The 14,837-nt window shown below is 45.3% G+C and overlaps 1 protein-coding gene across 1 annotated transcript; it reads left to right on the plus strand.

Annotated features, from left to right (window-relative positions):
* Nucleotides 1-2,331: 2,331 nt before the first annotated feature.
* Nucleotides 2,332-14,833, plus strand: CENPH (centromere protein H). The gene is made up of 13 exons (XM_068667817.1): nucleotides 2,332-2,478; nucleotides 2,527-2,608; nucleotides 2,698-2,753; nucleotides 3,048-3,096; nucleotides 4,254-4,328; nucleotides 5,028-5,084; nucleotides 6,238-6,301; nucleotides 6,567-6,618; nucleotides 7,796-7,956; nucleotides 9,010-9,988; nucleotides 10,258-10,321; nucleotides 13,268-13,330; nucleotides 14,598-14,833. Exons 1-10 carry the CDS (start codon nucleotides 2,460-2,462, stop codon nucleotides 9,106-9,108), a joined length of 714 nt encoding a protein of 237 aa, XP_068523918.1. The 5' UTR covers nucleotides 2,332-2,459; the 3' UTR covers nucleotides 9,109-9,988; nucleotides 10,258-10,321; nucleotides 13,268-13,330; nucleotides 14,598-14,833.
* Nucleotides 14,834-14,837: the final 4 nt, after the last annotated feature.

The raw sequence follows: 14,837 nt of genomic DNA on the forward strand, positions 1-14,837 counted from the left end.
ACTGACAGCTTGTGGCAGGCTGCCGGGCGTCACCAGGAGAGCCGCCACCGCCCAGCCCGGGCCAAAGCCAGCAATCAGGAAGAGGCTGCTGAGGGCAGCCCCCAAGAAGAGTGCACCACCGACACCATTGCCGGAGCCCTGAGCTCAAGCAGCGGCCGCGAGCCCCCATGCCCTCTGATCTGCCACCCCCCCCTTCTCCTTGCAGCAGGAGCCCACAGCCTCATCTTCCACAGAGGGACTGGCATGTATCAGCATGAAGAACATGCTGTGCGAGGCAACTTCTAATGCGTTGCTTGAAGTGGAAGATGATGCAGAAGATAGTAGCAACCCAGAGTTATGCAGCAAGTATGTGAAGGACATCTGTAAGTACCTGAAAGAACTTGAGGTTGGTAGTAGTACTAATAGTAGTTCCAGCTACAGGGACAACCTGCTGACGCAGGGAATCTGCCTGTCATCATAGAGGAAGCTTGGGGATGGCACTCATTTTCGCCTGTGGATTTTCAGGATGCACTTACAAGTGATTCCTCAACTGAAAATGCTAGAGTTGTGACTAGATATAATAATCTGATATATAAGGTATGATATAATGTACGATCATAGAATCACAGAATATCCCAAGTTGGAAAGGACCCATAAGGATCAAGTCCAACTCTTGGCACCGCACAGGTCTGCCCAAAAGTTTAGACCATATGACTAAGTGCACAGTCCAATCGCACCGACTAGCGATGCCGTGCTTGATGCACTCCAAGGTAAGGTTGGCCCTCCTGGCTGCCAGGGCACACTGCTGGCTCATATTCAGCTTGCTGTCAACCACAACCCTCAGATCCCTCTCTGCGGGGCTGCTCTCCAGCATCTCATCGCCCAGTCTGTACGTATAGCCAGGGTTGCCCTGTCCCAGGTGCAGGTCCTGGCACTTGCCTTTGTTAAACTTCATATATAAGACACAATGTAGGATACAATAAAGCTGAAGACATGTATATAACATTCCAAATTCACAAAATCGAGGTGACAGTTCTGCAAGCCCTGGACTTTCATCTGGGTTGTCCTCTCTCTATACCCTTCTTAAGAAGAGCTTTGAAGATTGCAGAGGTAAAGCTGAAAACAAGTGTTCTTTAAGCAGTACCTGGAAGTTGTAATACTTAACTGTGGAAGCTTGTTATAATGGCTCAAAACTTCCATATGAGCCCAGACAGTATTGCAGCTGTTTGCCCGCTTTTAGTCACTTGAGTCTAGTTAACCAAAGTTGAAATGCTTGATACTTCAGGTGGTCACTAGACTGCTATTAAAAGCATATGAGCAGCCTAATACAACTCAGAACTGCTCTGTGATTAAGCCATTTGAATTTCAAGCCTACAGCTTGAAAAATTTTTAAGAAAGTATTCTGGTTTGACTAAAAGGCAACTGAACAATGCAGGTGAGCGTGGAACAACACTTCTGTCCAAGTACATGCTGGAGCTATCTGTTCTGGATTATGCCATTATCGGTGTCCTTCCATCCAGGATGGCAGCTGCTGCTTCCTGCTTGGCTCTGAAACTTCCCAGTGGAAGCCAGTCGGTAAGTCACGCTGTACCTGCAAGCACGGGCTTGGATGCACAAGTTTAAAAGGCCACCCCAGGACAAGTGCATGCAGGCCTTTTGCATCGCTTGGGGGACAGAAGTAGGGTGGTGACTGTTAGCTCTCTCCCATTACCAAGGAGGCCAAATGTTCAAGCCCAACATTTTCTAGTAGGCTTGTCTAATAACTTCCTTCCCCTTCAAACAACAACTCTGCAGTACCACATGTCCTACAGTGACAGTGAGCTCATCCCAGTCATGCCACACTTGGCAAAGAACCTAATTCTAATGAGCCAGGGCTCTATGGGGCATGTGGCAAGAGCTTGTTGGGAATGGTGGAGTGAGCTTGGCTAAATGTCAGCGCATGGTGCTCTGGGGCTGTGTTGGCTGTGACCTGAGCCATCGGGCTTGGATCAGCCCTGCTTACTGCAGCTGAAAATCTGCCCCAAGGTGGTGTGATATGGCACAAACTGACCAAAATGGGAAAACCTGGGTCTGGCTGCTAGAATTGGCTTAGCCTGACCCTCCCCTTCCCCCCCAAGCCTCAGATGGGCTGGAATAATGAAATACTGTGGGTAAACTTTGTGTCTTTGTGTGGGTAAACCCCCTTGTGTCTATCATAGAAGACTGAGCCAAACCCGTGGTTGCATTCCTATAACCCCGTGAAAATTCAAAAAAAAAAAAAAAAAGTCAGAGCTGTGTCTATATAAACCCTTAGTTTTTAGTCGCGTGCTTCGTGCTTTTAACAAACACGGTTTTATCTTCCCTGCCACCCTGCCTCACGCCTCGAGTTTGGCCCTGCCCCTACCTCCCCTCAGAGCCCCGCCCGGCCGCCATCTTGCGCACGGGGGCGGTGCTGCGGGGCGGGCGGGCGAGGCCCGCGCGGGCAGTTCGAAGGCGGCGCCATGGCGGAGCCCGGCGGAGCCGAGCCCGAGCCCGGGCCCGGGCCCGAGCCCAACGCCGAGCCCGGGCCCGGGCCCGAGCCCAACGCCGAGCCCGGGCCCGGGCCCGAGCCCGAGCCCGAGGTGACGGTGAACATCCCCTTCCTGATCCGGTGCGTGCCGTGCGGGGCGGCGGGGGGCTCGGGGACGGGGAATGGGGACGGGGACGGCGCGCTGACGGCTTCGCTCGGCTCCCTTGCAGCCTGCGGGAGCAGCTGAAGCAGCAGCTGATGGAGTGCCAGACCGCAGCCCAAGCCTGTGAGTAACGCAGCGCCTCCTCTTCAAGCCCCTGACACCCCCTAGATAACCCCCTGAGACCCCTCTGATCCCTCTGACACCCCCCGACACCCCCACCTGGTGCTGTGCTTTAGTCCCTCAGCCAAGCACCTACACAGCCCTCCTACCCCCCCGCGTAGTCTCACTGAGGCTGGAAGAGCTGGTGAGGTGTGGAGGCAGAATAAAAGATGCATTAAGCGGCTTTGGCCTTTACGTTCTGTAAATCGTGTTTAAAGTCTTCCTCTTGTGCTGTTCTAGTGTGTTCTTGCTTTGCAGGTCAAGGAGGGTGCCCTGACCATGACGTGGAAGAAAAGGCTACTACGGAGTACGTAATTTGTTAACTTTGAGCTTCTGTATGTATTGTAAAATGAAGGGCTGAGCTTGGAAGCTCTCTTCTGGTTACTCCTTTTTAGTAGATACTCTGGTTTAACAATCAGTACTATGCAAGAATGTGGTGAAAAGCAGATGACACAAAGTTAGGTGCGTGTATCGGTCTGCTCAAGGGTAGGAAGGCTCTGCATAAGCTCTGCATCTGGGTAGGTTGGACTGATGGGCTGAGGCCAACTGCATGAAGTTCAACAAGGCCAAGTGCCGGCTCCTGCATCTGAGGCACAACAACCCCAAGCAGAGCTACAGGCTGGGAGATGGAAAGCTGCCTGGTGGAGAAGGAGCTGGAAGTATTGGTTGATAGTCGGCTGAATATGAGCCAGCAGTGTGCTCAGGTGGCCAAGAAGGCCAACAGCATCCTGGCTTGTAGAAGAAACAGCGTGGCCAGTAGGGAAGTGATTGTCCCCCTGTATTCAGCTCTGGTGAGGCCGCACCTCGAGTACTGTGTTCAGTTTTGGGCCCCTCGCTGCAAGAAGGACATCGAGGTGCTTGAGCAAGTCCAGAGAAGGGCAACGAAGCTGGTGAGGGGCCTGGAGAACAAGTCCTACAAGGAGCGGCTGAAGGAGCTGGGCTTGTTCAGCCTGGAGAAGAGGAGGCTCAGGGGTGACCTTATCGCTTCTACAGGTCCATTAAAGGAGGCTGTAGTGAGGTGGGGGTTGGTCTGTTCTCCCACGTGCCTGGTGACAGGACAAGGGGGAATGGGCTGAAGTTGTGCCAGGGGTGTTTTAGGTTGGATATTACAAAGAACTTCTTTACTGAGAGGGTTGTGAGGCATTGGAATGGGCTGCTCAGGGAAGTGGTTCAGGCACCATCCCTGGAGGTCTTTAAAAGACATTTAGATGTAGAGCTCAGTGATATGGTTTAGTGGAGGACTTGTTGGTGTTAGGTCAGAGGTTGGACTCAGTGATCTTGGAGGTCTCTTCCAACTTAGAGGAATCTGTGTGTGATTCTGTGTGAAAACAAAGGAAATGAAGAGAGAATACGACTGAATGACTTGTAGTTTGGAGGAAAAGTTCTTCCTTCAGACATGCAGAGAACGAGTCAAAAATGCGAGGTTGCTTTTACAGTTTTTCTTCCTTTCGTGCTTTGTTTCAGATCCATGCAAAATTTGGAAAACGAACTGGAGAAAATAAAAACCTCCTTCAAGAACAAGACATTATTCGTGCAAAGGTAGATTTTTCTTTATACTTGGAGGTTTTCTGTTTGTTTACATGTGTGCACATGCATGCAGAAATGCATAATTATGATTAAAATAGGATTTCGGAGTGATACAGCACGTGTTGCAAACACGAGAGATTTAATACAATTGCTTCAATAGGAATGAAGAGGGATATACCATAGAGAATAACAACAAAACACAAACTGAAGCATGGGTGAGCCTCAGAGGTTCTGCAAAATTAAGAAAAGGCACACAGTGTACATTAGTAAAAGTAGTTGGTGGTACTTTACAAATTCCTGTGAAGAGGTTGAGGTTGGTAGTTGTTGTGTATCTCCTAAACTAGACAGACGACTGTTTGTTTGAATTCCCACCTTTGTCCAGCTTCTCTTCAGCAGACTGGGACTGATGGCATCTGAGGTATGTTTGTCAAGATAGAAATGCATTGTCACTCTTACAAATGGTCTTTGATAACACCTTTCTTGTCCTGAGAATTAAGCCCCAGTATTTAAGAAGTGTTATATTTAAAAGTTAAATAGTTAAAAAGTTAAGTGTTGTTGTTGTTGTCGTCTTTTTTTTTTTTTAAATATGTATTTCCAATGTTAAGTGGGTATAAGTGAAATTAGTAAATCTCTCTTCCAGTATATATCAGCAGTCAGTTCTCAGTTTCTTATCAATTCTCATCAGTTATTTGTCTTTCTTATACCATGCAGGATGCAGTTTGCGGATGCCCTGCGAAAGAAAATGGCTGAAAATGATGGTGAGGCAAGGTAAGGTGTTTTGGGGGAAAGGATGGCCAGAAAAGAAAGGACCATCCTTTGATGCGGCACATTTCTATTTTGCTTCATGGTAACTTTTGTAAAGCAAACTTCTTGTCTAGATTTGGCTGGAAGAGATATAGTCCACCAGTTTCTGGCTAGAGACAGCATGATCAAAACTGCTATGTGCACGGTGGATTTACCTTTGGACTCTAAATTAACTAGCCTTTGATTACAGAGATGCTTAAGCTTGTTTCACAGAAACCAGCTCAACTCCAGAAGCACCAATGTGGTTTGATCATTGGCTCTGTTATTTTGGCTGTGCTTGTGAAATGCACTGGACTCCCCACCACCAGCACTGGTGTTTCCATATTTAAATGAAGCCGCAAGAACATTTATTGAATGTTATGTGAGTTCTTGCCCTCTTTGGATCATGTCCTTAGATTCATGTTGACATTTGAGAGTTGATTGAATATGGGGATGTTTTGTGAGCAGTGGACTCGGGCAGCTTCTCTTCCTGGTTTAGACAGTATTAAGTCACTTTGTGAAGACTGTATTTGGCTTTGTCTGGGCTTAAGTGGCTTTCCTAGTTTTTGATGCACCAGTAAGAGTTGTTTGTAGTTAACAGTTTTTTGTTTCTAAGGAATATGAATTCCCAGCATTTATAATAGCTGAGCGCATACTGCAAGCTGGTAATGGAGCCTTGCCTCTGCTTTGCTGCCATCATTAAATAATTATGTAGAAGCTTAATGCCTGTCAAACAGAACCGAAGATTTCACATGTGCTTAAAATCAGCTTTAATTTCTTGCCCGCTGTTAATTGATATATGCATATGAAGTGTTGTATGAGAAATTGCATTTCTTTTGAAAATATAGCTGAAAGCAATGTGTTTCCATGATGTCCCTATTACAGCCCAGAATTCAGGAGCTCTAACCACTATCTCTATGATTTGAAAAATTAAACTTAACTGATGTTTTAGCAAAACTGAGAGCGAAACAAGGAGCCTATGTGGTGCCTACAACTAGAAGTATGCTAGATGTGTATTTTTCTATTTTCCTGTTAAGATAAATGAGCATTTCTTGTTTAATCTAAATAACTTGGATTAAAGTGTTCATGCTGTCAACACATATTAATGGTCTAAATGCAACTTCTCTTCCTTCCTTAGACTGATTGTGGATACTCTACTGAACACAGTAGAGCTCAGCCGGGCAATAATTGAATTTCAAAAAGTAAGTGCCATTTGTACCTTTTGCTGCAGTTGTGCACACTTGCTGTAAAGGTAATTGAAAGTAACAGGAATGCACAAGTCATTTGAAAGTAAGTATGTGGCTCAAAGGGCATAGTTGCTAGCCGTGTTAAAATTACTGAATTTGATGCTTCAAGTGAGTATGCAAGCAAGTCTGCAAGAACTGCCCTTAGCTGCTTTTGTGGACTGAATTAACATCATCAGCACTTATTGGAAATGAGAGTCTACGAAATATGTTTTTCTTTCAGGAAACACGTGACATTGAAGACAAAGTGAATGCCATTAGAAGGAAAAGACTCAGTAAGTGCATATTTGAATATACTGTTCATATTTTAAAGTGCTTCTTGTAGCATTATTAAGTGACTACAAAATTCTTAATGCAGTTATAGAACTTATGAAAACAGTTTTACTAGGTGCTATAAAAATGAGCCGGTGTGGTGTCTACATGATGATGAGACTGATAGAACATATCAGTCGTATTCTTGTATCTCTGGTTCCATATCTGCTAAAAAACAAGAAGAGCGATGGTCTTTCGTTATTTATTATAAGCTTCCCAGCAACTTACACTTCATTTAGTAATTTAAATCAGTTCTGCAAAACTGAAAGGATTTTTTTTTCTCAAACTGCACTTTTGTGAAATGTTTGTTGAACAAGAGGGTACTTACTTACAAAGAGCTTGTGTAGTGATATGTAACTTGGTATTCAGAACGCTTATTACAGGGGGTCAAATTTACATTTGAAATCACATTTCAGAACTTAGTAAGGTAAATAATTTTTTTGAATAGCACTAAAAGTTTGTTCTTAATGTCATACAACGAGGTTTGACAGCAGTTCTAACAATTATTAATTCAACTGATTGTTTCATGCGTAGAAATTGGTATGTATGTTGAGAGTAATAGACACAATGAAGTATGTCTTTTCACAGTAAAAAAATGAGCACCCTAACTCCCTCCTTCAGTTAAGGAATGCTGTATCAGGAACAGCAGCATTCTGACCATGTATGAAATCTCCCTTCACGGTGTCTTTCAGTCTCACTTTTAGCCTGGTATCATCCAAAACCTGGCAATACTCACTGATGTTGTCCATGTATCCCTTCTATGACTTTTGAATTTGTTTTCAATCCAATATGATTTTAAACATCTCCAACTATAAATGCCGTGACAACTAAAGATGGGGCATGGGACAGGTATTTAAATTAGGGTCTATGTCTGAAGGAAATGCAGACCTTATTCAGAGGACTTTCGGTTTTGTTAGCAGCCAAGGAACCAGTTGGTGTGTACTGATACCAGGTACTGCAGTACTTGTGTCTTGTGTAAAAGGTATGTTGTGAGGTCTGTTGGAGGAAGTGGAGGGACAGAGAAGTTTGAGCTATTGCAATAGAAATGCCTTAGATGTCTGTAAGAAAAAAAAATATCTGTTTAGGTCTTCTGCTCACTGAACTACTTCTTAATGCTTTGTTTTACTAATAATGGAACAGTTCTAAGACAGGCTGAAGAAGACAAACTACAGAAAATTCATCTCATGATGCAAAAAATAAAGGAACTAGGGAGTAAGGAAGTGAATGAAATGCTGGAGAAAATACGTAAAAACCTACGAACTGAAAGAGCGATGACTACAGTAATTCAAAATGTATTCCAGGTAATTTCATAGCTTTCATAAGCAGATTGGCAGTTCTGCATTACAAGCAGAATAATATACTGTGTAATGAATGTGACTTCAAACAAGGTCATGTTTTCTAAACTCTTTAAGTAACAGCAGTAATGGAAAAACTGCAGTATGAAAGGAAATCTTTATTATTTTCAGGACTAAAACTATAAAATTTGTCTGGAGTTATTATTTCCAGAGTTAAGAAACATGCTATTGATCTGTCTTTATTTCTTTGGTCCCTTAAAGGTACAAAGGTAATGCATTTTCCAAAAATGTGTCTATCATGGCAGTGGCTATAATTCCTTACACTGGTGGTCACTCCTACATCCCCCCAAACCAGTTCCCTAGGACAAATAAATAGGCCTTAATCTGATGATACTGGTGGGATTAGGGTGGGAGGTGGGCCTCCTGCAGCATCCTGTGCTCAGAGGGGTGCCACTAGAGGTCATGTGCCCTCTGCTGCCACCCCCTGCTCTGCCTCTTGCAGTGTGGCTTGTCCTGACCTGTGAAATACCAGTGAAGAACACACATAGTTTATTTAAAAAAAAAAAAAAAGACTGGGGAAGAATATATTTGATAGAAATATCAAAAAAAAAAAAGGTAGAAAAATTGGTATAACCATTCTGTGAATTTGCATGACCAGTGGAGTACCAAGAACAGAAGAAGAGCCACATGTTTTTTCTGTTGCATGCAATTTCTGCTACTAGTTTGAAATATAATATGGTTTCATCTCAAATCGAGAATAGGAAATTAAACATTTTAGTGGGTTTTAGATTCCCAGAATTCTGTTTTTGTACTCCTGAGGTCTTCTGAAGAATAAGTAAAACAATTCTTTTTTGGTTAAATTAAAAATTCCCATTTTCAATCTAGAATGGCAGAGTGAGAATGTTACAAACAATCATTTTCTCCTCTCTTCCCAAGTCCTGTCCATTTCAAACACTGCTGGGAATTTCAAGGGCTTCCAAACTTTAAACAAGACCAACAGAAATTTTGATCCTTTTTAAGAGCTTTTGTTTTTTAACCACTAGTCTTTCTGTCTTGTAGAGCATCATCATTGGAAGCCAGGTTAACTGGGCAGAAGATCCATCTTTGAAGGCTATTGTTCTACAGCTTGAAAAAAACGTCTCTGAGTCAGAAAGATGACCTTTCATATTTAAAGTGTACATAATCAATATATAATCAATATTCAATGCATCATAGAAGCTCAGTTTTATGAATTTGAAATTTTGGCCTTCTGGAAGTTCTCTCTAGACTCAGAATATGGCTATGCAACTCACTGAGGTGAATTTTTAATTCCTGGTAAAGAACAGTCATTGCAACAAGTAATGGAGCTGAGAAGCCTGTGAAGGGCTACTTTATAGCTGTTTGAAGTCAAGAACTCGTTTCCTCCTGAAATTCAGCAATAAGACAAGAAAGACTATCAATTTATATAACCTACACATGACAAGCTTTTACCTAGAAGGCATTACACCAGGGCACTGCCACTGCTTTTCTGCTCCACCTTCCTCCTGTTTCTGTGTTCCTGCCCACACCACCGGACCCTGCAGTGTCCCAGTAGAAAGCTCAAAGTGTAAAACTTGATTAGGAAAGTGTTTGTCTGGCGGCTTTTTTGTTGTTGTTGTTTAGTTATTGTAGAATTTTATGCCTAGAAACGTTTATGCTTTTAACTGTGCGGCTGTGCTATGGGGTGGTGAGCCACGCAGCACGGCGGGTGCAGGAAGAGGAGCGAGCTGCCCGCGCTGCACCTAGCAGGAAGCTCCCGCAGCCTTTAGACGCCAACAATCGCGTTTTTAATACACTGCTATGCTGACCGAGAAATAAAACGAAGAACGGGGCTGCTTTGTCTCGCACGAGGAGCTGGGGGCGCGCTGCCAGCACCCGGGGGCCGGGCTTCTCCCGCCGGCGCGCCCCTGGCCCCGCCCCCTTCGTGGAGACCACGCCCCCTTTGCGCGAAGCCCCGCCCAGCCGCGGGCAGGGGGTGACCATGGGCAGCAAGATGGCGGCGGCCGCCCGCGCCGTGCAGGTAGCGGCGGCGGCCCCGGGGGGGGGAAGCGGTGGGGGCGGCGGGGCCGGGGCGCGGGGCGGGACCCCCTCAGACCCCCCCCAGCTCGGGGCCGGCGGGGCTCGGGGGCGGCCGGGGCTCGGGGCGCCGCCCGGGGGCCGTGTCCTTGGCGCGGGGAGGGGGCGCCCGGGGGTGGGGCCGGGCTCCGGCGGCTCGGGCCGGGCCCCGGGGGTCCGCGGGGGGTGCGCGGGGCCGCTGCTGACGGGCGGCGCTGCCGTGTCGCCCCGCAGGTGGTGAAGCCGCACACGCCCCTCATTAAGTTCCCGGACAGGAGCAGCGGTCCCAGGCCTAAAAGTAAGTGTCTGCCCCCGAGCCGCGGCCCCGTGCCCGCGGGGGCTCCGCGGCAGCGGTGTCGGTGCTTAGGGAGCGCCTGGCGCAGCGTGGGCAAAGCCGTGCCTCCGTGGCCGTCTTTGACATCGATTTTTACACCTATAGCTTCGCTGATGCTTACAGGATCCTTGCTGTTGGTACGTTTACACATCAAACGTACATAACCTGTGTGTTGCTTTTCACATGAGGCAATAAAGCGTTTGAGACTAAAACAGCAGGTGCCTTGCAAAGCGCAGCTACATTGTCCTCATTTGTTTAGAAACCATGGCTGTTCTCATTCTTTTTTTAGTTTGTTACCTCTGATGTCTTTTTTTCTAGTACTGGTGTCAAAATTTCTCAACGCCAGGCATATCTCCTTGAAGCAGATAGTTAATTTAGACATCTGAAGATTCTTCTTTTTATTTTTTTCCTGCTAGTCAAATGTTTATGGTGGCTAAAAACATACAGATTTTAAATTTCAGAGACTGCCACCTTCAAACTTTACACACTTAATCCTGTAACACCGTCTGAAGGGTGACTATTCGGTAAAGAACGGTTGGAAGGTTGGAAGCACCTTAACACACCAGTAACTGCACCGTATATTTGCCAGAGATTTAGCTGTTTCATTTATCCACTGACATTTCAAAGTATCTACCGCGTACATGAGCGCCACTTCTGATGTATCCGTGAAGTCCTCAGGAGCCGTATTTGGGGATAACTTTGCCAGACCTCTATGCTGTACCCAGCTCAGCCGGCTGCACCATCTCTCATGCCAGTGAATTGCATTCTTAAAAAACGCATTCTGTTCTTTTTTATCTCTGCGCCAGAAGAACTTTGTCACGGTAGCGTTCGAGTCCGCTAGACCTTTCTACCAGAACCGTGTTCTGCTACCTCGACAGCAAATTGCAGCCGGCCTCTCTCTGCTTGAAGGTTGTGGCAGTGACTGCCTTCACTCACCGCACCAGGCTGCTGCTCGCGCATGGCCATGCGGAGCTCTGCAGATCAAGGATACACTTTTAGAGCCATGGGCGCTGGAAAGGCCAGCCAAATTCTTTTATGGTATTACTATTGCAACACGTTGTCAAACAGGGCAGGGAAAACTATAGGAGAGGCTGTATCTGCGCTAGAGCAATTGCAGTGTTAGGTCTAGTGCTTCTGAGTCCCAATTTCCGGTGTTTTTAATTGGCCACTGCTTCAGTTCCAGCTACGTGTCAGAATCAAAATTGTGCGGTAGAGGAAGCTCTCGGGTAAATCTCTAAATGTTTTTGTGAGAAACTTGGAGAAGGTATTTCTCATGAGGAGCTTTATTTCTTGAAACAAAAATATTTTATAGGCATTACTGGCCAGAATTATTTATCAGCTCCGAGTTGTCAGAAACAGCTTTCTTCTGTTTTCGTCTTCTGCCTCTTTTGCCTCCTGATTTTAAATTTTAGAATTTCATCTTCATGGCGTGTTCAGATTATGTTCTTTTCAATAAGCTCTCTCCCTCCTTGCCCTGTTCAGGACCTGCCTTGCCAAAGCACCTGGTCAATTTGCAGCTTTCAGTCTTCTGACCGAGAACTCCTGAGTGTGCCCCTCCATGGTGTTTTTTTTACCAACAGTGGTTTGATGACTTTGCTGCAGCTGTTTGACATCCCTGCCCTGCCAATCAACTCAGACTCACCATGGCTCCTCTCCTTTGTCACTACTGATCTTGGTGGAGGCAGCGGGGAGAGGGGCAGGCAATACCATGGCATTTTAACACATCCAGGTCTGCTCAGTCTTGACGCTGCGTATTTTACAAAATCTTAGTCCGCCTGTCCCAGCTGCTTGAAGTTGTGTTTATCTTGCTCATTTTCCAGGGACACCGGGAAGGACTTCCTTCAGGAGCAGTCTGCTTTACCAGGTTTTTTAGCCAGGCCTAAGTGCTTCAGAAGGAAACATACTGCAATGAGACGCAGTCCTCCCTGCCGTGGTAACTGTGCATTTCCATTGTCAGATCCACCATGGAGGGACAGACCTAAGGTCCAGCAGGCTGACGTTGATAGCACTGCCTTTCTGTCGTCTCTTTTCCTATCCTCAAACTGAAGGCAGCTTCCCTAACATGAATTCCTCGAGCCCTCTTCTCTGGAGTATTTCATGCAGTACTTGATCTGCATTTCATAACAGTTTGACTGCTGATGCCCAATAGTGGTGTTCATTCGGCACAATGTTAAAAATGGGTTCAACATTGTGCATCATGAGCTTCATCCTTCTGTAAGCCTCTCTCTCTTTTTCACCAGTCTGTCTTTACAGTTGCAGAAAACAGAAAGCATCATCTCAGTGGACCTCAGTTACTTATCTTAGATATCTTTCTGCGTAACCCTCCCCACACACACATTGATGGTACTTCATGCTTCAAGGAAAGCTTCCCAGCGAAGGAAAGCCTTTCTTAGGATATATCACGTGGAGATCTGTTTCCACATGAACATTTCTGCCATTCGAATATGTATTCTTTTAATTTCAGATAAATGTGCCCTTGATACTGTGCTCTTGATATATTAAACAGCAATTAGAACAAGTTGCGAAAAGCAGAGTGTCTTAATTCTTTTAATGTTTGTTATAAGGAAGAATTTTAATTGTCAATAACTAGTAACTTTTACTGGTTGCTCATCTAATTTGTTTTACAGTCTTGTTGTATTTCTGTAAACGGTTTTGCAATCTGGGTTTCAGTACAGGAATCTCTACAAGCAAGTGTGCCATCGCCCCATGCTTCAAAAGCACAGGAGTCTGTCGGAGGCAGAGCACCAGCCTTTCAAAGTATTTCACCTGTTAGTAGGGTACAAGGTACACCAGACACTTCGGAATTAGCGAGAACCTTCCCTCAGAAATACAGAAGGAAACTTATGTCAGATGAAGAGATTGAATATATTCAAGTAAGTTTCAGTGATGGTGTGTTCTCTGTTTACACAGCATTTATCTTAATTTGAAACTTTGACGGACCTGTAGAACTACGGTAGTACATTGCAGTTCTTGGTAAGTGTGTACTCAGAGCTCTCACAGCTTCAAAGCACAGTACCCAAACTACAAATCCTTGGTACACGGGGTACCCAGCTTTTACTAATCAGCAGCTCGTGCTGTCACGGGGAGATACAGACTTGGAGCACACATGGAGAGCTAGTGATAGGTACAGCCTACATCAGCCAGAGTCGCTACCTGTTCTGTAACAGCTGCTTAATGTGTAATTTCAATGTGTTGGATGCGACAACTGGAGTCTACAGATGGGCCGGCGGAAGCTATTGCCAGATGACAGAAGTCCAAAATGTTTTTCAAACTAGTTTTTATGAGTTATTTAATAGTAAGTTAACTTTTGTATTTCAACTTTTGGGAACATCTTATTAAGTTCAATGTAAATATTTCCTGAAATATCTGCAGTTACAGTATTATATGGGAAAGGTAAGAGAGACGTCCCTCCATAACAATTTTGAACTGTAAACATTGTTACTTAAAAGGGAAGAATGCATAGAATTGAAGAATTGTAGAGAGAGGTGAAAGTTGGAAATGAAAAGACACTTACATAGCATTGTTAAATGATAAGGACACGTAAAGTGTGACCACATATATATTGTTCTGCAAGCATATGGGTAGGGCATTATAATTAGGAGCTTGTGAATTATTTTCCACAGTTATACACTTCTTCACCTCCAGCATATTTTTTTAATGGTGAGATACATTGTAAAATAATTGTGTTGGCACATTTTTGCATTTCTGATTTCATAGAATCATAGAAACACAAGGTTGGAAAGGACCTACAAGATCATCTAGTCCAACCGTCCTATCACTAAGCTACTAAATCATATCTCGTAGCACCTTGTCCAAGCGCTTCTTGAATTTCTCACAAAGGTCATAATTGCTGACCTGGGCCTTTTTTTTTTTCCTTTGCACTTTGGAATTTGAGCAGTGGAAATAACCCTCAAACTTCTATTCAGCACTGCTGTGTCTCTCAGACCTTTTGTAAAGCAAGTAAGGGCCAGGTTTCTTCAGACGGGGAGAACTGCAGCCGTAGGTATGGGCTGCAGGAGTTTTTCTTTTTTAATGTGCCTCAACTGCAAATTGGGCTGTTGCTGATAGATAAATAATGGTGCTTTATCTCGTGCCCATTCTTTTATGGGTTAGAAATCAAAGTCTAAATAAGAAGCTTAGAGCAGAGATCTCGTTGGTTGGGCTATGTGAGGAAAAAGCTTGCATCTCCCCTGGGCGTGGCGGTGTGCGCTTAGCCTGTCCCCTTTCTTTTCTCTTGCAGCGTGGAGGTCCGGAATAATGCTGGCAGACGAGCTTGTCCCCGCTGCGGGAGGACGAAGCCTCGTGTTCACCGCCAAGGCAGCGTCCCCTCAGCGTCACAGGCGCCCGCACACGGCTTCAGCAGCACCCCGCCGCGAGGGGCGGGAGGGCAGGCATGACCCCCCCGCACACCTCCCCCGTCGATGGCTAACGAGCAGCGGCACACCATTAAAATATTTTTTCTAATTAGCCATTCTACCAC

The sequence above is a fragment of the Anas acuta genome, chromosome Z, assembly GCF_963932015.1.
Source record: "Anas acuta chromosome Z, bAnaAcu1.1, whole genome shotgun sequence".
Classification (NCBI taxonomy): domain Eukaryota; kingdom Metazoa; phylum Chordata; class Aves; order Anseriformes; family Anatidae; genus Anas; species Anas acuta.

What these genes read in the sequence shown, in the direction of transcription:
- CENPH (XM_068667817.1), top strand. An exon ending in GAAGAAAAGGCTACTACGGA is followed by an intron (nt 3,097 to 4,253) that starts GTACGTAATTTG and finishes GCTTTGTTTCAG; the next exon opens with ATCCATGCAAAATTTGGAAA. An exon ending in TAATTCAAAATGTATTCCAG is followed by an intron (nt 7,957 to 9,009) that starts GTAATTTCATAG and finishes TCTGTCTTGTAG; the next exon opens with AGCATCATCATTGGAAGCCA.